The following is a 23480-nucleotide window of genomic DNA, read 5'->3' as shown; positions in this document are numbered from 1 at the left end:
CAAGTTGTAGGCATTCAATAAATGTTAATTTCCTTCCTGTTTCTTAGCATTCTTAGCATAAATATATTTATTTAGGAACGCCTGGATGGCTCAGTCAGTTAAGCATCCGACTTTGACTCAGGTCATGATCTCGCAGTTCATGGGTTCGAACCCCACATCGGGCTCTGTGCTGACGGCTCAGAGCCTGGAGCCTGCTCCGAGGTCTGGGTCTCCCTATTTCTCTGCCCCTCCCCACCCCACCCCCCCCACGCTCTGTCTCTCTCTCTCTCTCAAAAACAAATAAACATTAAAAAAATTTTAATATATTTATTTATTTATTTATTAGAATGAGATACAAAACAAAAAACCACCACAAAAACAAAAGACTGCCTACGCCTAACTGTTGTCTGTAGCAAGAGATTTTTCCGAGCTGGGGTAATGAAGAACCCAAAGTCTTAACTACTGTAAAAGCACCTACTGGGAGATGCACCAGGTTGTAAGTGGCACACACAGTAATGTGTGGCTTGCTGGATGTGGGGTCCGTCCTCAGTGTGGCTGCTCAAGCAGTTACCCCTCTATACTGCAGGCTGCTCAGTTATCACCCGCATAGATGATTCCCAAGACCCCTTTCTGTACTGTTGTTTAACGAGTGTGTCCTCTATTTGACAAGACATGGAGATTTTAAAGTAAATATCTCACCTATCTGCAGCTCAGCTCTACCCTGTGAGCACACCTGTCAAAACATAGCCGAGAGGAAGGGAGTTGGCTAAAGAGGGGTCACAAAGTCTGTGTATTTTACTCACAAAGAGCCTTCCAGGCCTGGCTCTTATCCCTTGTAATAAGCTGGCATGCTAGTTCCCAAGTCCCTAGCAGCCTAACTGCCCATAGACAGTCTGTAGCATATAGATGTACAAACGAAATAGCCCGAGCTAGGAGGTAGGGGTGGAGGGAACCAAGAAATGCAGGTGACAGATACCAATTAGTGTAGGGGCTGGTGTGATGTCATGACCATATATACAGTCCACTCTAAGAGTTGATATTTATAATTTTCACTTTGAGTCATTTAGAAAGGGATATGAGAGAAGTAAATGTGAAGTCTACTTTAGAAAGGTTCCTATCAAATCAGTAAAAAGGAAGAAAGTTTTGGAGCTTCCAAGAAAAAACCCTCAGCTTGCATGTGAATATGCTTGTCTTCCTTAGGTAACATGGCTCTAGTACCTTTGCTTGAAAATTACCTTATTCCTTTAAGTTTGAATGTACTGTCCAAGCAACTCACTTGAGGTCTTGCCTCCACATGATCACCTCTGTTTACATAGTTCCTCTCTTTGAAGTCATTAGATAGGAGAATAGGACCACTTAAAAACATCATTTTAGATGTTTTAGATGGCAATCATACCTTCTTCTCAGATGAAATTCCTAATTAGAACTGCTATCAAGGAAGAATTTGTTTCCGTTCCCCTACTGTCTCCCCCACCAATTCTCACAGAAGAAATAATGACCTAGGAGCTGGGCCCAAAACGATAACCACTAAACAAAAACTTGGAAATTCACAGACCAAATATAATCTCTAAATATATGAAGACTGGTTATATTTCTGATCTTTTTTTTTTTCCTTTTTTTTTCTTTTCCCCAAAGAGCAAAACCACTCATGAATAGTTTAGCAAGAAAATAAAAAAGCCTTTAACTTACAGGAAGCACCTATGAGAATAAAGAGTATCTCAGTATCCAAGCACAAAAGAAAACCGTCTGGCCAAGTTTTCTTCAGGCTTCCTCCCTCTTTCTTCCCTCTTTCGCTGTTCTCTGGTCCGTGGTCAACTTTTGCTGCAAAACCCCATTTGACCTTAGATTCTCCAGATTTTTTTTTTTTTTTGAAGGAAGGAGATTGTGGAATTCAAAATGAAGAGTTCCTAAGGACTCCTGAATTTGCCTCAAATATAAATAGTGGCAGAACTAAGTTGGAAGCTTACCTGAAAGAATTTGGCTACTTTTAATCTATAGGTTGTATTTTCTCAGCTGTAAGTCCAGTTGGAAAAGGAATTCTATAGACTCAGGTTTGTTTGTTTTTTTTTAATTGCTTCTAAGGAAAAGGTGAGTAATCATAGGTCTCATTTATGGATGTCTTCTATGTGGCAAGTGTTCCGTATATATTTATTATATCATGTAAACCACTCAAAAGTCTTGCAAGGTAGGTATTATCCCATTTTAAAGATCAGGAAACCTAGGCTCAGGGAGTTCAGTAAATTGCCTGAGGGCACCCACGGTGTAACTGGGAAAGTAGAAATCAAGCCCAGATCTGTCAAATTCCAAAGATCGTATACTTTCCTGTTCTCGATTCCTTTTAGGCTCCAACCTGTATTTATCAAGCGCTTCCTATGTGCCAGCTGCTGTGCTGCATGCTTTATTTCCAACCCAGAGGTTAGAGTTTTTCTTGTTTGGTAGATAAGGAGAGAGGCTCGGAGGGACCAGTTAATATGCCAAAATTGTACAGCTACTAATAGAGGCTGGTTCACCACATACAGAACACGTGCCTTCTTCACCTGAACCTTCAACTTCACCTAGATAAGCAATTTCCTGTCCTTCTCACCAGACAGAACTGAACCAACAGCAACCCAAGAATGCAGTGGCTTATGTTTGAACATTTCCAGGGAAAATACCCCATAGCACCAAATCTAGCGGGTCAGACATTCTCCTGTAATTTTAACATCCTAGCACAATATAAATCTGTAGTGGAGAATGCTGGGAAAGTGCAATACACAAATGAAAATAGGCAAGTGGAGGTTTCTGTAGAGCAGAATGACATGGTGACCCGAGCTTCTGCCCCATCTTACAAGGAAGCACATAGTCACTCTTGAGGGGCATGGTTTCCAACATGGTCAGATATTTGACTTCAACTATTCCCATCCCAATCTTAAATCCAGTACCAAATCTTAGGCCCTACTGTATGGATTGTCCATATAGGAAGTCAGAGTTGTTTGAGAGAAAATGGAGGACTCCCATAAATGGCCAACAGTCCGTTACCATCAGCCTTTTCCTTCAGAGCCTCCTGTGACTATAAAGGATGCACAAGTAAGTTTTAAGAGAGGTTTTATAAAGAGGAATCAATCCCCATACTGAGGAGTACATGACAGCTCTCTTCTAAGAAGAAATAAAATTTATTCTTGATTTGTGTATTATACTCTCCATTCTGGAGGATTTATACTATGCTGGGGGTACTTATTATTTTTTTTATTATTTATTTTTGAGAAAGAGACAGAGCGTGAGCAGGGGAGGGCAGAGAGAGAAGGAGACACAGAATTCCAAGCAGGCTCCGAACTGTCAGCACCGAGCCTGATGTGGGGCTTGAACTCACGAACTGTGAGTTCATGACCCGAGCCCAAGTCGGATGCCTAACCGACTGAGCCACCCAGGCCCTCCTATGCTGGGGTTATTTAAATTATGGGAAAACTTCTGACCCACTGGAATGGTGGTATGGGATATTTCCCCTAGGAATGTTCAAGGCTAACACTGCTCATAGAAAAGTGTCCACACTTCTTTGCTTTGTGTTTACAACTCTCCACAGCTTGCCATCTTGATCCAGAGCCCCTCTGCACCGGCATGCTGTCCTCCAGGCCTGTCTTCCCTTTACCCTGACCACCCCTCATTCCCTCACTCTTCTCTGTTCTGACTGCTCAATACTGTTCCCTCTGCCTGGCATCCCCTCAGTTCCCCCTCCCAGTCAAAATCCCCCTGCTGCACCTGCCTGTCAGAATCCCACTTGTCTTTCAAGGCCCTGCCCATCTACTAAGCCTTCTGGAATAGAGCTTCTCTTTCCAACACATACCCCATGGTGGTTACTACCTCTACTATAGCTCTCATCACCATCTCCCTTCCTGAGAACAGTGAGAGTCAAGGGCATGCTGCCACTGTCACAAGGAGGACCCAGCTTTGGTCACCGTGGCCTCCCAGAGCTGGCTCATAGTAAATGCTCCAGAAATTCCTGTCAAATTGGATACTTGTTGCTGTTTTCTCTAGAGTATAAAGCTCATAATTAGATCCTTTAAGAAAACGAGATTAGGGGCGCGTGGGTGGCTCAGTCAGTTGAGCATCTGACTCTTGATTTTGGTTCAGGTCATGATCTCACAGTTCATGGGTTTGAGCCCTGGGTCGGGCTTTGGGCTCACAGTGCCTAGCCTGCTTGGGATTCTCCCTCTCTCTCTGCTCCTCCCCCATATTCTCTCTGGCTTTGGCTTTTTTATAAAATAAAATAAGATGAGGTTAGTTTCAGACTTTTTTTTTCCTTCATAAAACTACATGAGTCATCCGCTGTGGCACAGTCACAGTACTTGAAGATTTGTACCTGGCAGCATGTTCCGATTTTTCAAGACTGGAACTTAAACTGACCAGTGTCAGTCCCTCTACTTTAACTATTTTAAATGTATCTTTTTTCTTCTAATCATCTACATTTGGTACTGTGTCCGTGAGTTTTTAAAATTAAAACCTTACAGGGGTGCCTGGGTGGCTCAGTCAGTTAAACATCCAACTTCGGCTTAGTCATGCTCACGGTTTATGAGTTCAAGCCCCGCGTCCGGCTCTGTGCCGACAGCTCAGAGCCTGGAGCCGGCTTCGGACTCTGTGTCTCCCTCTCTCTCTGCCCCTACCCCACTTGTGCATGCACGTGCACTCACTCTCTCTCTCTCCCTTGCTCTCTCTCTCTCAAAAATAAACATAAAAAGGTTTTTAAAAATCTTTAAAATTAAAATTAATTTGCAGTTAATTTTAAAATTAAAATTAAAACATCTTTAAAGACTTTGCCCAGTTTTTAAGTGCCAACACCTTTGCATTTGAATACATTTTAACTTCTTTAAGGATTCTCTTCATCATATTCTTCCCTAATGTAGCCAGGTTTCTTTTTTAATCCTCCCAGGCCAGGAATTTATTGTGACTAAGTTCTTTTAAAGATAGAAGTTAAAACAGGGGCGCCTGGGTGGCTCAGTTGCACTCGCATCAGGCTCCCTGCTGTCAGTCAGCACAGAGCCTGCATCAGATACTCTGCTGGCCTCCTCTGCCCCTCCCCTCTTCTCTCTCTCCCTCAAAATTAAATAAACATTTTAAAAAATTGAGAAAAAAAAAGTTAAAGCAGTATTAAATGCTACTTTTGATGTTCTCTGTTGCTTGATTTCTTTCTGCGTCTCATAAAAACATGTTTCCTTTTTTATACATCTAGTGCAATCAACATTTCTTCACTTTCATGATCTATGCCAGTCAGTCACTGGTTATGTATCACCTAACTACTGTGTCCAGCCCAGTGTTACATGTGTGGAGGATATAAAATAACAAGTACACTGAATTATTAGCAGGTCAGCTACAGCTCGATTACATGGCCACGGAGGATGGAGAAATCACTGAGGGACAGAGCAGGCAAGAAAGGCTTCCTGCAAGAAGGTGGGGACTTGGACTGTGTCACAGAAGCAAGAGATAGTTGAGGGATTGAACAAGGAGCCAGGCCTGAGAAAATGGTTTTTTTTTTTTTTCTTAATGTTTATTTTTGAGAGAGAGAGAGAGAGAGAGAGACAGAGCATGAGCAGGGGAGGGGCAGAGAGAGGGGGAGATACAGAATCCGAAGTGGGCTCCAAGCTCTGAGCTGTCGGCACAGAGCCCGACATGGGGCTCGAGCTCACGAACTGCAAGATCATGACCTGAGCTGAAGTCGGACGCTTAAACCCACTGAGCCACCCAGGCGCCCCAAGGAAATGCTTTTCTGAATTGAATGTAAATGCTATAGGGTATTCCATTGAAGAACATAGGACAATGTATTGATCTAATCTCGTGTTGCTGGATACTTCACATGTTTCCAATTTCTGCTACCACAAAGAATGCTGTAGCAAACTTTCTCCTATGTGTCTTCTTATGCACAGGTGATAATATTTTAGGAGTGGAATTGCTGAGTCTTGAAGTATGTACATCTTTACTTTTATTGTACAAGAGGTTATAGAAATTTATATTCTCATTCGTGAATGAGAATTCCCACCACCTTGACAACACTTGAGCATTGTTGGGTTTTAAAATGTTTGTCCATCTAATGGGTATGAAACGGGATCTCTTTGAGGTTTTAATTTGCAGTTCCCTTACATGCCCCTTTCCGGTACTTCAACAAGCATCTATTAAGAGTCTCTCCTATGTCACAACCTGTTCCGAATACTAGGAATACTGAGATAGCTAATCCCTGGCCCCTACCCTTAGCAGCTTAACAGTCTGAGCGATTCTTTCCTGGGGAGACCTATCAGAATCATTTAAGGTGCATTTTCGAAAATGAGAGGTCTGAGGCAGGGCTCACATAGCCGCACTATGTGATTCCACGGTGATGCCGATGCTTACTTCCAGTTCTGAACCTCTGATCTCGTGGGAGGAGAAGCCTACTGTATTCAGTCTGGGCTCGTCTGTGTGGGCAGGGTGAGAGAGCCCAGCTCTTCGCCGGCCAGCACTATGGCATCCCTTTCATCCTGAGGTTCTTCTTACAATTTTATGTGAATGTCTCACTGGGTGTTGGAATGATTCATTTGTATCTATAAAGTACCTCAAAAGCAAACGCTAAACAAAATATAAGCAGAGACCAGATTTCCTGTAACTCCCAACTATCTGGGACAGCCATAAACCTGGAAGGAAACAAACACAGAAACAAAAGCAGGGGGAGATGCTCACTGAGCGGTGCTGGAGGAAGGCACCCCGGGACTCCACACCACATCACCTCCCTCCCGTTAGTGCAGCCCCTGCCCCGTGCCGCGTTCTGGTCTCAGGATGGATGGTCGGCTGGACCCGACTTTTCAGAGGCTGACACACACGTGGAATGAAGTAGACGAAGAAAGAGAAGAGGGAAGAGAGAGAGAGGACATTGAGAGTGGGCCTTGATGAGAAGTGGCAAAGGGGGAAAAAGGAAACAAAGTAGAGACAGTTTGCGGTCAGGGGGCAGAGAGCATGTCATAGTGCGGTAGTCCTGGGGGCCTCCGTGTGCCGCTCTAAGAGCACATCACCTCTTACCAGTGGACAGTTGAGGAGGCGTGGCCCTTGTGTAGGAGGCATTGGGAAAGGGCAAACTAAATCTTCCTTAACCCTGGAGGCCGTCATGTGTAATGGGTTTTTGGTGTGTTTTCTGTCATCAAGAAAAGGCTAACCTATTTTCAGTGTACTATACACTGGGATGTGAAGGTATGTGCAAGGTTTTGAAGGTTTCATTCATCAAAGTAGTTAAAACTTAAGCACTGTGAACATTTCTGCTCTAGTTAGAAATTTTGCATATACGGGACAGTGTATAAAGCCAGATTGAAAACAAAACAAAGAAGGAAGGGGAAGGGAATTCATATTTATTTATTACCTGCTCTGTTTTTGTCCAGTCCTGTCAGCAGTGCTGAGCTAAAAATTATCCTCATTTTGCAGATGAGAACATCAGGATTTACAGAGCTAAAATATTTTGCCTATGGCCTCACCACTAATAAATGGTGGGGCTAGGAATTAAACCCATTTTTATCTGACTCCAGAGGCTGCGCTTTTTTCCACCATACCATACTGTCCTCTACCGTATTAGAATGTTTAGAATTGACAGCAAAATTCAAGAATCTGCAGGCTTTATTTTGGTAAGATTAAAACCCCAAAAGTAATCTGTCTACCTGGTCAGATCTACAAAAGGCAATGAAAATTTGAAGGCAGTTCAACAAAATCTGGTAAGGCAGGGATGGTAAGCGGAGATACCGTTCTATTTTTAACGCCTTAAGTAGGGGGATACTTCTGAATTGGAAAACTTTGCTCTTATATTTCTTGTAGGCAAGTCCTTTGGATGTGTGGTGTTTCACTTTCTAGTGGTTAGATTCCATGTGTCTCAAGGGTTTTGTGTGTAGTTAGTAAGATGGTGTAAGTAAGGGGTGGTCCAGTAATAAAGGGCAGACTTCCCTAGGTGGTTGGTATGCTCACTGTGGGGGCAGCTTGGGAATGAGATGTGAGCAAAATGCTTTTAGGAAGAGTTGACCTCAAATGGAGTCATCGTTGGAGGGGGAGTCTTCAGCAAGTCGACATGGAGTTAAGACTCTCTGCTAATAAGGCTTCTAGGAACTGGAGAGTCTGCAGAGGACTGAAAATGGAAACACAACTGTAACCACCACGAAGCCAAGGCGTGAGTATCTTCCCTACTAACCCAAGGACACAGCAATATATCGTTTGGAAGGTTCGGCGAAATGAAGTAATGGCTGACTGGTGAATAAGGATGAAAATATCTGATGATGTGACTCCCAGAGAAGCAATTATGGTTAACCCCTCATTTGTTTGGCATTTTCAAGGATTGAACTGTCCCACATAACTGAATTTTCCTGACAACTAAAACTTTCCTATTTATGTGCCTTGAATGTTTTCAACCATGCTTGGTGGAAATACTTCTGAAATTGGTTATCCAATTATCCTGCCTTCTTGAACAGAAACTGCAAGAAATAACATTTCTTTAGATGCCTCTGAGTGCAAGTCTGAGGAAACCTGAGTAAAAGAAGTTTAAGTAGTTAGGACCTGTAACGGTCTCACATAGCAAGGGCTCCAGAGCTGGGCATTCCAGGGCTGATGAATTCAACAGCTCAGTGTTGCCAGGCTGACTTTCCCCTTATGGTCACAAGGTGGGGTGCACAGCTCCAAGCCTCGAGATCTCACATGATAAGATCTAGGCACGAATGCAACAGGGGCTTCTCCTTACACGTGTCTTTACTCAGAGAGGAAAATATTTCTCAGAAGACCCCTAGCTGACTTCCCCTTGGGCCTCATTGGCAGGACTGAGTCACATTTCTATGCCTTGGTCTCATGGAAGGCTGAGAGAGCAAATACCCAGCACTTTTGGGCTCTAGAGTGGGAGGAGGGCTCTGCCCATGGAGAATGGCTGTTGGTAGGGAACCAAGAGTGTCTGCCAGGTGGGGAGTGAACCAAGATGGGGAGTGAACGTCACTTACAGTATGGCAATAGCTTGAGGGATGGCTGGGCTTTTTGTTCTATGCTGAATGGCCCCAGGCTGGGATTATTTTTTATTTTCTAAGTCTGTTTATATTTATTATTCTCTCTCCTTCCTTTGTGCCAGACTGCTAGTTATCATTACTTGCTGTTAGTATACCTTGTCCTAATCTTGCCATAATTAGGGTTTTTTTTCTGGAAAGGTCATATAATCAAACTTGTTAGACCTATGCCTGAAATGTTCTGAGTGAGTATCTGGCAGCTGTCCTATGGATCCCATACATGGTGTGGCATCGCTTTGGCCGTTCAAGGCCATTCTTCCATCGTGGAGGTCTTTGGAGAAGTGACAGATTTCTAGAGAGGCTTAGGAATTCAGATGCAACTTTAGTGAAGTCATCTTATGTGAAAGGATGAGCACTTGGGGACACTTAACGCTTGTTTACTAGCGAAAGCGAAACTGCATCTGTCCCGTGTGAACCCCAGCATGGTTTGGAGAGAGGCAGCAAAAAACTTACTGATGCATATTCAGCTCCCCCTCCACGCCGCATGGCTGCCGGGCGCTTGGAGAACACCACTAGCTCTGGGACTGTATGCGGTGGAGCTCATCACAGCAGTGACTATCCACCATGAAGCAAGCTGGTACAGAGCCTCATGGTGCCTTCCTGCGCTCTGGCAGGGGGTGCCCTGTGAATGAATCCTGTGAAATGCTCAGGTTGTACAGAATTGGAAGTGTTTGGCAGTGACTTGTTTCAACAAGTTCTTGAAGAAAGCAATGCTTTGGGAAAGTGGTTATTGACATTATACTGAACAAGCGAGGGCCATCCTTTCCGTGGTTAGAGAGCTGACCAAAATTCAGTCTCTGTATACGGGAAGAAGGAAATAGGCAGCAGTTGTCCAACTAATCCTGACGAGTAACTGAACCAAATGGAGGGGTTCTACCCTGGGAATCAAACTTGAGCCGGTAGGTGGGTTGGGTTCAAAGGAAGCCAATAGTTAAAATATTCAATTCCGATATAGCCAATATGAGCCCAAACTGCATAGAGCCCTGGGAGTACCTTCAGAACAAGTTAGCTGTGCAAAGGCCTGCCGTCATTATTTTACTATGCGTGAGAAAATCACGAGTGAGGGGTGCCTGCCTGGCTCAGTCAGTAGAGCATGTGACTCTTGATCTCAGGGTTGTGAGTTCAAGCCCCACGTTGGGTGCGGAGATTACTTAAACATGAAATCTTTTTAAAAAATCATGAGTTAGCCTATAGGCAAGTGTTAAGTGAGAAGAACATTTGGAGATAAGGAAAACAAACTTTGTTGTGTTTTTTTAAAATTCTGACTAATTTGTACCATCCAAAACATTCTTTCAAGAAAAATGCAAAGCATTTTCATAAATATTTTAGTTATTAACTCCTTCTTATGCATAGAACATTTTCAAAGAATCCATCCTTTTATTGATTCCTGACCGATACAGACAGGGTATGGTTTAGTTCAGTTGAGCAAGATAATTATATTTTTTGAATTTTATTTTCTCATGTGGATTACCGATTTTATGTCTCAAGTACTCTGACCATTCCTGCTTCACTGTTCATCTAGCTACTGTGTTCAGATTTTAATATTGGCTTCAACTATACTTTTTTAGAAAAAGCTCCATGGAGAAATAATCATGCAATCAGTGTTGTTTTTTCTGGGAATCGCGGTACATATCAGCATATAGCTGGCTGGAAATTTTTTTTTTTTTTTTAAATCAGAACAATTCACTTGCCTGGGTAAATAAATTTACATTCACATTTTGAATTGTTTCTGATCTTAATTGGGCATTTAGGGGGTCAAAGTGGATGGTTCAGAACTAGGTGGGAAAATCATTTTTCAGCATGTCAAAATACCAGCAACTCATTTTCTACAAAACAAAATAACAGGAACAAAAAATATAACGTTTTCCAAAGCCCAGTAAGCTGATAGCTTGACAATCATGAAGCCTGTGGTATTCTCTGTATTACTTTGATACGAAATATGACTATACTTACTTTAAATTGGTAAATTATTGCCATTGAATTCTGTTATTCAAAAATCACTGCATTTTTTAAGGGAAGCTCATGCATGTTAAATACTTTTCACCGGTGCTGTTGGTGATTGCTTTGGGGGTTAATGTGAATCTCGTTTTATACTTGGAAATGTATATGTAATATGAACAATTGAAGCCAAATTAAACTATGTGTAAATAGGCATGCTTTCTAAAATTAGAGGAGATGAAATGAGTAATCAGAAAAGATATAAACTTAATTTTAGAAAGCAATATTTATTCAAAATGACTGAAGATGTTACAAGTCCTGCTTTGTAATATAAAGGGACTCAAAGGGGCTTTCTGAATCAAATTATTTATAATTTAAGTTTGTTTTTCCTATTTTGTATTGTTTCCTATACGTTACTAAATCTCTGCTTTGGCACAAACAGGCATGTGCTGGCACCACACGGAGGCCCATGGAAAATGTGACTAACGAGTGGACATTCAAAGTCTTGCCACTTTTCTTGGGTTGTGGTGATTCATATGTAGAAACCCCCTGCAGCACTGAGTCAGAGTCAAATATATGCAGTGGTCTAAGACACTGAACAATTTTTTTTTGTTTCTTGTTTTCTGGGTTTTTTAAAAAGTTTGCTGCAAACCTGACTTTTCCTTCATGAAATCATTTTGGATGCTTAGAGGGCCTAGCCCAAGTCAAATGTCACCCTACACCGGCATGGTGACAGATGTGTAGCTATCTAGTATGTATTTTCTTTTCATATATTTGCCTCGTGTAGCCAAAAAGATGAATCTTGTACGTTCTTCACAGTAGAGACTTCAGAGAATGGTAACCGTGACACAATGAATGTGTTGTGAGCAGGTTGCACCAGTATCATTAAGAGCAGGAGGCAATGGGAATTGCCTCCCATTAGAGAGAGCTCAGGATTTACACCATGGGACTAGATTCGAGCCCCACCTCCACCTAGCTGGGGCATGAGCAAGTTAATAAACCTCTTGGAGTCTCAAGTTTGTCTGTCTGCTAAATGCACATGGTAAAAATAATGTCTCCTTCATGGAATTATAACTATCAAATGAGATAAAGTATATAAAAGTACTCTGTAAAGCTAGGAAATTCTATACACATTTTTTCTCATTATCGTATTTTCGTAAATTGATGTCCCTATCTGTTCTTTGCCCTAGAAGTGGTAACATTCATACAAATACACATTATATGCCTTGAGGAATGTGCTGCTGAAACAGTCTGTGTTTATAATGTTGCTTTGCCTCAAACTAAAAAGGAGTCATTTTATTTTTAAAAATTGAGTTAAAGGACCCTAAAATGAACAGACAAAGCACATAATACTTGTTAGCAGCAAACACTGGAATCAGGCTACCCTCAGTAGACATATGCAGTGTTCAGATTAGTCCCTGTTGGCGTTCCATTAAGGAGCCCCCACTGGTTTAGGAACTATATGTGGTAACACATCTGGAGATGCTTCAAACTGCTGAGTAGCAGAATTCACTGCTTGATTGGAAGTAAAGTGATAACTTTATTTTTTCTGGTAGTCCAGTGGCCATATCCTATAAAATATAAAGATTATCACCTGCCCCTCCTGCTCCCCATTCCAAATCCATTTTTTAAGGACAGCCTCCATCCCACCCCCTCCATCAAATTCTAGATGAGGAAGAAACTGCCTGACCTTTGAAGAGTTTGTGATTTAATAGAGACTTTAAAAAAAAATAATCAACTAACTTCCCTACTAAATACTGGACAAGGTAAATGCCATAGGAGGAATTCACATGGCTGGGAGTGCCCAGCTTCTGTGACCATTTCATAGCAGCAGCCACACATCATGCCTCATATTGGTTAAATTTATTTTTATGTGTGATTTTCACTTATGTGCCTAGATTGTAAACTCCTTGAAGTCAGGGAAGGCACTTTGGTATTTCTTGGCCCCTCTCTCCATATGTTTTACCTAAATCTCAAACCGTTTGTAGTTCAGATAGAGTCCTGTACCCAACATTCAAGTTTAACCCATACGTTGAAACCATAACTTTTTTTCCTTTCTTTTGTCTTTGCAGTCGACCTGCCCCTGTTTTTCCCTCGAGACCAGCCGACTCTCACATTCCAGTCTGTCTATCACTTTACCAACAGTGGACAGCTTTATTCCCAGGCCCAAAAAAATTATCCATACAGCCCCAGATGGGATGGAAATGAGATGGCCAAAAGAGCAAAGTAAGTGAATCCGTTGCTATTTCCTATAAATAGGAGCATTTTGTTTATCTAGTCCAGGGGTTGGCAAACCATTGCTTACAGGCTAAATCCCGTCCTATGCCTGTTTTTGTAAATAAAGTTTTATTGAAACATTGCCATGCCCCTTTCTTTACTTATTTTGCATGGCTGTTTGCATGGCTGCTAACATAGCAGAGTGAGAAATTACAACAGATCACATAGGACCTGCAAAGCAAAAAGTATTTGCTATTTTTCCCTTTACAGGAAAAGTTTGCCAACCCCTTATCTAGCCTCATCAGGTAGATTGTTTTTCTTTTTTTAATGGGTTACAGGATGTTTCTGAAATCTGTCTGTTTAGATTGGAGAAAAAGTACTAGATAGGAGTTAGAATAGTGGATAAATGATGTCGATGATGAAAATGTTAGCAACTACTTTCATATATTTTTTTTTAAATGGAAAATTTCACCTGATGGTAAACAAATAGGATTTTTGCAGTGAATACATGAATCCAGTACTGAGTTTTTCACGTGGAACTGTAATACCTGAAGGAACAAAGTGATTATATACCTCATTGTGTCTCTACAGCCATTGCCCAAAATAGGGCCTGTGTGTTCCTCGACTCAATAAATGGCTACACAAATAGCTTCGAACTATTAGAATCCACAGGGATGGAAGTAGGTTGGAAATTCAATAGAGGTTGAAGTTAGCTAGAGTTTGGAGTTTAGGGATTTAAGTACTGCACATGAACCTATCTGTGGAAAACATTCACGAGTCATATGGAATACGTAAATGTAAAAGTATGTTGAGTGTCCCTTGTGGATAAGACTTCAGTGTCTGGAACCCCAGTCTTCTTGAACCATGGCCTCCTAGACTGAAGCAACAGTGGCTTAAAGTCATAGTTTCCAAGAATCAATTATGGTTAGAGTGGCAGGTGGCTATTACTTTATCACTCACTCTGAACCACCATATGATCATACCTGTGAGCCCAGCTGAAGGATGATGAAATTCACAGAATCACACAAATGAAGAATACTTATTAAGCATCCTTTTCCTTCACTCCTTCTCTGTTTATTGAGCATCCCCCATGGCAGTGGGCTCCATGCTGGGGATACAGCGATAAACAAATTGAAAGTTGTCCACGTCTTCATGGAATTTGTAGCCCAGCAGGAGAGACCAAAGTCTTTATCATACCAGACTTCTGACAGTTTTAAGTACTGACAAAACCTGGCCTTCCAGACCTAGAATGTTCTCGATTAGTAGGACTTGTTGCTCTTGCTTCCCCTCCCTGACACCCTCCCCAGGGTGCCTACTGGCATCCCCTGTACTTTCTGTAGTACAAAGCCTCCACCTAATCAGGATTGGGGCTCTGTTAAATAATGACAGGGCTGCTTTCTGTAGAAACACACACCTTCCCAGACTCATGTGGAATCCAGAATTGTTGTTATCTGAAACTTCAGTGTGCCCTTTCTCCCTGTATTTTCCCTTTTTATCCATGATGTCCAAGTCTGAAATTGTGTTTAAGGAAAACAACAGACATAATCAAATGTACCTAAGAACAATCATTGAGACTTTGGTATCTTGAAATAGACTTGAAGAAAGGGATTAAAAAGTAAGCTTTATGTTTGAGGTATTGCAGTTGTTTAATTGTCTGGGCTTTCCCTGTGTATATACAAGATCTGCCCTTAGATGATGGGCTGTTATTTGTGGTACGTGCTATGGACTCTGAACCAGACATGTCCTTGTGGTTTCCATGGCAAAGCTGTGTGTGTGTGTGTGTGTGTGTGTGTGTGTGTGTGTGTGTGCGCGCGTCTGAACTAGACCTTTTAGCATGTATGAATTGAGTCTTTAAGGAGTTGCAGACCACGAGCCTATGATTTCAGTATAGGAATATCGTAAGTGAAGCCTGTTTATCTTAACAGATTGGTTCAGAGATGCAAGAGACATTTGCTTTATGTTAACACCAGTCTAAAGAAAACATTTGAAGTAACATTAAAAAAATCTGCTTTCTACTGTAGGGAAGATGGATTCATTTTAAATGTAATAAAAGAGAAAGCCAGCCACTCATCCTAGGAAGAAGAAATAGTTTAAAAGCTCGCTTCTTAAATTGAAGTGAGTAACTTTCCTGGGTTGTGTCACAAAGGCAGGTAATGGATAAACACAATCAGAGAACTGTCCGTGCAGGATAGGCTTAAGATTGCTGGAGAAGGTTGGAGAGAAAGGACAGAAAGAGAGAAAGGTCAACTGTAGCATTCCTTCCACGCCCTGTTTCTTTGTCCTCTGAAAATATTGTATGTGCTCAGTGCGTAAAAGGCTATAATTCACTTGGAGAGCTCTGCCCATGACATAAACACTCTCACGGTTTATGAACAGCAGTAGAGCTCTCTGAGTGGAGTCAGCTGTTTATTCCCTCCTGTAGAGCAAAGTTCTAAACATGTGAACTCAGAAAGGACGCTTTCTGGCACTGATCCGAGCTTTTCCTATGACACGTGCTTCTTGCGCATGGCTGTCCGGCAAATTCTGTCCTCACAAGAAAAATGCCCTCTAATGACGGCGCACAGGCTCTGGGGTCACACATGCCCAGCTCCTATCACAGGTTCTAATCGAATAAGCTCTGCGGCCTTGGGCAGGGCCATTAATCTTTCTGAACTTCATCCTGTAAAACACGACTGTACTCCTCCCTATTGGATGGACCTGATATGAAGGGTCAGTCAACGAGTGGACATATGAAAGACTCTTGTGTTTAGCTTCTGCTTTGTTCCACTGGTGCCTTTGCTCACCCCTTCCCCTCGCCCTCTTTCTGCTCCTTCAGATCCTTCAGTGTTCTTCCCTGTGGTTTTCCCCATCCATGCTAATACACAGGCAGCTTCTTCCACTCTTCCTAGTCTCAGTTGACTGTTGGTCATGTACAGATCTTCCTTAACTTACGAAAGGGTCATGTCCCTATAAACCCATCGTTATAGTTGAAAATATCATTCATAAATAGAAAATGCATTTACTACGCCTAACCTACCCAACATCCTAGCTTAGCCCTGCACTTCCTTCAGTGTGCTCAGGACACTTATATTAGCCACGGTTGGGCAAAATCATTGAACGCAAAGCTTATTTCATAATATAGTGTTGAATATATCACATAATTTACTGAATACTGTACTGAAAGTGAAAGACAATATGGTTGTGTGAGTACAGAATGCTCGTATAAGTGTATCAGTTGTTCACCTTCGTGATCGAGGGGTGGACTTGGTGCTACAGCTCACTGCCTCTGCCCAGCATCACAAGAATCCTACCACCTGTCACTAGCCTGGGAAGAGATCAAAATTCAGAACTCAAAAGTACGGTTTCTACTGAATGCATGTTGCTTTTGCACCATTGTAAAGTCAAAAGATTGTTAAGTGGAACCATTGTAAGTCAGGGACCAGGTGTACTGCTGTGAAATCTCTTTTGTATTATCCTTTGATTTTTCACATCTTTATATTGTTTCCTTTCCTTAAATTGTGAGTTCTTTGAAGGCAGGGGCTTTGCGTATATATCTTTTGAAAGATATTTATTGCAGTGTAATTTACATACGGTGTCATGTACATGCAACAAAGTGGACAGGTTTAAGACTGTCTTTTGATGGAGTTTTGACAAAGTCACCTTCTATCCTTTCCAATTAGTCTCCTCATCGCCAGGACAGACACTGTCTGATTTCTATCACATGTCTTAGTTTTTTCTTTTCTAGATACTTCTTATAAATGGAATAGTACAGATCATACTCTTTTGTGTGTTTTTTTGTATTTAGCATAATTATTTTAAAATTATCGGTTATGGCATTCCTTTTTTACTGCTGAGGAATTTCCATTATAGAAATATATCATAATTTGTTAATCCATTCGTCTGCATATATATATTTGGGTTGTTTCCAGTTTGGGGACTTTATGAATTAAGCTGCTAAAGAACATTCTTATATAAGCCTTTTTCATAGACATATGGTTTCAATTCTTGAGTAAATAACTGGGATTGGGAGTATGTGTATGACTAACTTTATAAGAAACTGACAAATTTTTTATGAAGTCTTTATACCACTTTACACTCCCATGGGCAATATACAGGGTTCCATTTGTTCCATATCCTCTCCAACACTTGGTATTGTCAGTCTTTTTAATTTTAGCTATTCCAGAGAGGATGAAATGAGATTTCATTATGTTTTTTTAATCTTGATTTCCTGATGATTAATGATGTTGATCATCTTTTCATGTGCTTATTGGTATGCCTTCTTTTAAGTAGCATCTGTTCAAATTTTGCCTATATTTAATTGGGTTGTTGGTCTTTTTATTATTGAGTTTTAGGAGGTATTTATGTATTTGTCAGATTTATGTATTACAAGTATTTTCTCCCAATCTGTAGCTTGCCTTTTCATTTTCTTAATGATGTCTTTTGATGACAAGAAAGGTTTTATTTTTAATGAAATTTATTTTATTAGCGTTTTCTTTTTATGTTAATGCTTTTCGTAGCCTCATAATTATTTGTCTACCACGAGGTCATGAAGAGATTCTTCAACATTTTTTTCTTAGAAGCTTTCATTTTGGCTTGATATTGAGGTCTCTGATCCATCCCATCTCAAATTAAGTTCTGTGTATGGTATGAGGTAAAGGCTGAAGTCAATTGTTTATATATATCCAGGTATTCCAGCAACATGTGTTGAAAAAAACTTTTGTTTCTCTATTGAATCACCTTCATGCTTTTGTCAAAATAAATTGACTACATATGAGTGGGTCTATTTCTGGATACTCTGTTCTGTTTCATTGGTCTGTTTTTCTGTTTGGATACCAATACCAATATTTCTTAAAGTCAGGAAACGTAAATTCTTCAACTTTGTTCCTTTCGAAGATTGTTTTGGCTATTCTGGGTTCTTTGCATTTCCACATACATTTTAAAATTAGTTTGCCAATTCCAACTCCATTTTCCCCTCAAAAAAAAAAAAAAAAAACACCCCACTGAGATTTTGGTTGAGATGGTGTTAAATCTATAGATCAACCAGGGGAAAATTGGCATTTTAGCAATATTGAATCTTCCAGTCAATGAATAGGGTTTTATTTAGGTCTTTAATTTTTCTGAAGAGTGTTTTGAGATTTCAGTGTAGAAAGCTTGTGTATTTTTTTAGTGATTTTACTTTTATTGCAAATGCTAGTTTTTTTAGATTTTATTTCTGTCTTACTGTTAGTATATAGGAATACAAACAATTTTTCTGTGTTGACCTAGTGTCCTGTCACATTGCTAAATTCACAATTAGTACTAAATTCTAGTAGCTTTTTTGTAGTTTTCTTAGCATTTTTTACATAAACAATCATATCACTTCTTACAGCTTTACTTTTTATTTTCAATCTTTATAATTTTTATGGCTTTAAATTTCTTTTCCTTACCTAATTGCATTGGCTGGGATCTGTAGTTTAGTACACAGTGGTAAGATCAGATATCTGGCCTTATGTCTCCACATTAGGGTTGATGTTAGCAGTAAGTTTTATATAGATGTCTCTATCACACGAAGTCCTCTTATATTCCCACTTTGCTAAGAGTTTTTATCATGAATGGGGTGTTGAATTCTGTAGAATGCTTTTTCTGTATCTATTGGCCTGATCCTATGGTTTTGCTTTATTCTATTAAAGTGATAAATTGCCTTAATTTGTTTTTGAATACTGGACCAACCTTGCATTCCAGGGGTAAATAAGCCTTCTCAGTCATGATATTTTATCCTTTTTTAGATTATTAGATTTGATTTGCTAACAGTGTGTTAAAATTTTTTACATGTTCGTGAGTGATACTGATTTGAAATTTCTTCTGTTGTCCTTGTCAGATTTTGATAAAAGCACCATGCTGGCTTCATAAAATGAACTGGCAATTTTTCCTTCCACCTTTGTTTGCTGAAAGAGTCTGTGTAGGTTTGGCACTGTTTTTTTTTTAAATGTTTGATAGTTTTATTTAGGGAAAGAAATTCAAAGAAATCCTTACTAAATACAGGGATATTCACCATTTTTTCTTGTGTTGGTTTTAGCAAGTAGTGTTTCCTTTAAGTAAGTTGTCTAAGTTGTTGAAATGATTGGCGTGAGATTGTTGATAATATTCCCTCATTTTTCTTTTAATATCTGTGGGCTCTAGTGATAGAACTTCTTTCAGTCCTTATAGTGAAAGTTTCTATTCTTTTCTCTCCCCTTTTCTTAGAACAGTCTAGCTAGGGATTTATCATTTTTACTGATCTTTACAAAGAAAGCTATTTATTTTATTAATCTATGCTTTTCTCTTGGTTACTTCTACTATTTATTTTCAGTTTAATTTGTTCTCCTTTTTCAAGCTTCTTAGGATGGAAGCTGAAGTCAAAGCTGTGCCTGCATATGCCATCCAGGCACCTTTGCCTGCCCTGTGGACCTCACCATTCTCAGTGCACCCTCACACACCTTCATGGGATCATCTCAGCAGCCCCGGGGGGGGGGGGGGGAGGGGGGTACAGTGTAGAAATCCTCACTGTCCTTCATGCAGATAAAGAAACTTAGGCTCAGAGTGATTAAGTGTCTTTCCTGAGGGCACACAGCTAGCTTCTAATAGAGTCAGGGCTCAACACAGGGCCTCTGACTTTCTGTACATCTGTCCCCAGGCAGACAGATACAGTTCCCCTTTCTCTTTACCACTTGTCTGACTCAACCCCCTCAGAGGCCTGGCACTTGAATAACATAAATACAGAGAGGAAATGCATGTGGCAGTTAAGAGCACTGACCCTGAAGTCAGGACAGCTGGGTTGAAACCTGTCTCTGCCACTCACTATCTGTGTGACTTTGGGCAAATTCATAATCTCCCTGAAGTCTGTCCCCTTATCTATTAAATGGGGAATCTATTTTTAGAGGGTGATTATGAGTATCAAATGGTGTGTATGGTGTTCCATTATTAACTAAGAGATTACCACACACTTAACAACTTAGAACAGCACAAATTATTATCTCATAGTTTCTATGGATTAGGAGTCTGGTTCAACCTTCCTGGGTCTCTTTTCAGGGTCCCAAATGACTAAAGTCAAGGTGTTGGCTGGGGCTGCTTTCTCATCTGAGGCCCAGGGCCTCTTCCAAGCGCATTCAGGTTGTTGGCAGAGTTTAGTTCCTTGTGGTTGTAGGACTGAGGTGCTGGTTGCTTTACAGGCTGTCAGCTGGAGGCCATTTCCTGCCATGTGGCCCCTCCACATCATCAAGCCAGCAGTGGTGCATCAAATCCTGCTGTTTCTAATCTCTGACTTTGGTGTCACTGACTTCTAGACTCAGATCATTCAAAGAGTTCATTTGATTAGGTCAGTCCTACTGTTAATCTCCCTTTCTTAAAGTCATCTGTTTCATGTAGCATAACATGAAATCATAGAAATGAAATCCAACATTTTCATAGTCCTGGGGATTATTATACAAGGGGTGAGAAATCTCAGGGGCCATCTTAGAATTCTGCTTCCCACACAGGGTGGTGTAGGTGAGTTGTCCAGCGTAGGGTCTGGCACGTCGTGAGCATTCAGTCGATGTTCACTATTAATGTCACTATCCCTGGAAGGAAAAAGATTTTCAATTAAAGGATAGCAGAGTCAGCACTGCACCCAACTAAACAGTTCCCTGGCCTCAGTGACTTGGCCAGAGATCCTTAGATTCTAGGCTGCCCCGTCTATGCACACCATCACCTATGGCTGTATCTTCTTGGTGCCAGCCAGACCAGCTTAGAAAGTTGGAAAAATCCATACTTAAGTTGTTTAATCTACATAAAACCAACTGTCACTTTAAAAAAAACAAACAAACTGAACTTACTAGTTACCTACATTGGTATCTTGTATACAGCTTTAGATCTGTCTAGATGAATGGATCAGATGATTTTTTTTTGTAATCCTTTCTAGTCTGATAAATCTGTGAGTAGATGGAGCGAGTTTTCCATGAGCTTCATTGTGTAAAACATCAGGTTGATTCTAGAGGCCTAAGTAGTATCTGAGAATAGGATTTAACCCCAAACCACTCACTGCAATGGCTTGTCACAAATAAAACCCGTTATATAAATGGAATCACTTAAAGAATATTTCAAAAAATAGCTTCTCAGTCAACACATGGGAGTAATTCATGAACCTCCTAAAAACATTTGTTGTTTCCCTTCTTGCCTCAAGGTCAGAGAGTTGTTATTTTCTTATTTAGAAACCTATCCAAATGGTCCCATAGCAGTCCGTAATTCACCATATGTTCTTCGCCATGCACACTTTTATAATTTGTCATCCAGTTGTCTTTGCAGAATAATTTTCTCTTTCAAGGGTTTTTAAAAGATTGTACATTCTGGACTATTTCAGGAATCTTTCACTGTTAATACCTATATATTCCCAAAGACACAGTTTTCTCCAAACTTGTCATTAGCTGCCAAATGCTTCAATCAGTCTTGGGCATCCATCCTCTAAATACACCCAATAAAAATAGATCTCCTCTCCTTGATTCAAGAGAAGAGGGTTAGATGTCCCCACCTGATTTGCTGCCCATCCCCACCCTTACTGTGGCTCGAGGCCCCTTCGGGTCCTTCAGATGCCATGGAACTCAGTGTGGAAACCCCAGTTCAAAGAGGTTAGTACATGGTGTGGTCGCAGGAGCTGTGAGGCCTGAGAATTCTTTGGGACTAGGGGAAGACTCAGGGAGGGGTGTTGGTGAAGTGTAAGTGGTTATAATGTCAGCCTGTTATATGTGTTTGTCTTTCCAGAAATTAATCACTTACTTCTTTGCTTCCTTGTGGGTAGCTCCTTAAGGCAGCTCAAATTATGCTTTGTTCCTATTGAGATTTCATTGCAGAGTCAGGCCTCTCTCTGCAGTCCCCGTGCTTGGTCGGCTGGCCAGAGGGACACCCTGACATGTGTGACACCCATCAGTGTTACGGAAAACCCTGATGGGGACATTGCCACCCTCCCTCTCCCTGGACCGCTACCTCCCCTTCTCCCCCCTACCTCCCTGGGCCCCATCCCTCCTCCTGTTTATAGCCATATTTCTGGAACCCCCATCTGCACCCAAGGGTAGGGGGATGACCAGAAAGGTAAGGGTTGTGCCCAATTGTGATTGCTCACCCCCACAGCCCTTCTGCAAGGGGGAGCAGCTACAGAAGTGAGCCGCTCTGGGCCGAAAGAGTCATTGGCAGAAGGGAGGGCACCGAGGCAGGCAAAGCTACCAGGTTTGGCCTCTCAGGGTGCTGTGCCACAGTGATAGAACCGCAGTTCCAGTGTTGCTATGATTCATGGGTTTTCTTTATTCTTTTATTTTGCCTTAAGTTCCCTTGGAAGAATTCCCTTTAAAAAATCCCAAACCCAGTCTCATCTTAGCTGAACTCCCCTCTGAAGAGAAGAGGGAATTTTCTGGTCCAGCCAGCACAGCTTGGGCCATCAGAGTGCCCTGGGAGGACAGGAACAGAACCAGGCTGGAACTGAGGAAGGCCGAGGTCCCCGAGCCTTCCCCTCACCCACATGCCCTGGGTTCCTGCGTGGGCAAGCACGCCTTTCCCTCCAGGGGTTTAGAAACGTAGACGCTGTGAAGAGGAAAGTAAAGCAAATAAATAACATGGAATTATTGGATCCTTGAACTCTCAGAGAGAATCATTTTGAAAAGTATCTTCAAGGGATTTGGTTTGTTTTTCCTTTCAGAAGAGAGAGCAACGGAGGTGGAGAGGAATCCAGATCTGCCTGACGTCCAGGCATCCTCTCCAAATTGCGTAGGTCAGAGAGAACATGTTATTTATTAGAACCTGACATCTGTTGCTGTGAAATGATAAGCTCCCTTAAAAATCCTGGCCATCAATTACTGCTAATACAGCCCTCATCCCGACGGAGCTGTTTTACCATCCTTCCAGCCTTCACGAACCAGGCCGTACCAGGAACAGAGCAATTACAGCCCAGCTCAGCCTCCTTACTCCCCTTGGGCAGGACCCCTCAGGCCATCTTTTACAGGCCCTGCATCTGTGTCCCTGGCTTCTTTTGATTCCACTCTTTGACCCTTCTGAGGTCTGCTTTAAGGACTGAACCCCACCCCACCCCCTTCGGATCCATCCTTCCATCCTGCTTTCTCAGTGGAAAACAGGGTTAGGGTTTACTTTCTGGTCTCATCGTGTAAGCCAGAAGAAACTGCACATGAGAAGAATAGCTGGAAGATCAGTACATCTTTGTCATGGACGTGAACTTTGTTATACTGTTCGAATGCTACCAAGCGCTCAGGCAAGGGTTCTGATGATCCCACCCAGCCATTGTGAAAATCTGATAACCAAGGACAGCTACCTCCTCGTTTGTGAGTTATGGTCACATATTTTTCTTCCTTGGAAAAA

At 41.4% G+C, this 23480-nt stretch overlaps 1 protein-coding gene across 1 annotated transcript in view; it reads left to right on the top strand.

Annotated features, from left to right (window-relative positions):
• LOC125937309 (BRISC and BRCA1-A complex member 2-like) overlaps positions 1-23480 on the top strand; it is an 87722-nt gene that overhangs the window by 42341 nt on the left and 21901 nt on the right. Inside the window, exon 5 of the mRNA XM_049651918.1 lies at positions 13004-13157. Coding sequence (XP_049507875.1) covers positions 13004-13157 — 154 coding nt within the window. The remainder of the gene's footprint in view (positions 1-13003; positions 13158-23480) is intronic.

This window comes from Panthera uncia (assembly GCF_023721935.1).
Source record: "Panthera uncia isolate 11264 chromosome A3 unlocalized genomic scaffold, Puncia_PCG_1.0 HiC_scaffold_12, whole genome shotgun sequence".
Classification (NCBI taxonomy): domain Eukaryota; kingdom Metazoa; phylum Chordata; class Mammalia; order Carnivora; family Felidae; genus Panthera; species Panthera uncia.
The sequence above is the reverse complement of the archived record's forward strand: the minus strand, read 5'-3'. Positions and strand labels throughout refer to the sequence as shown.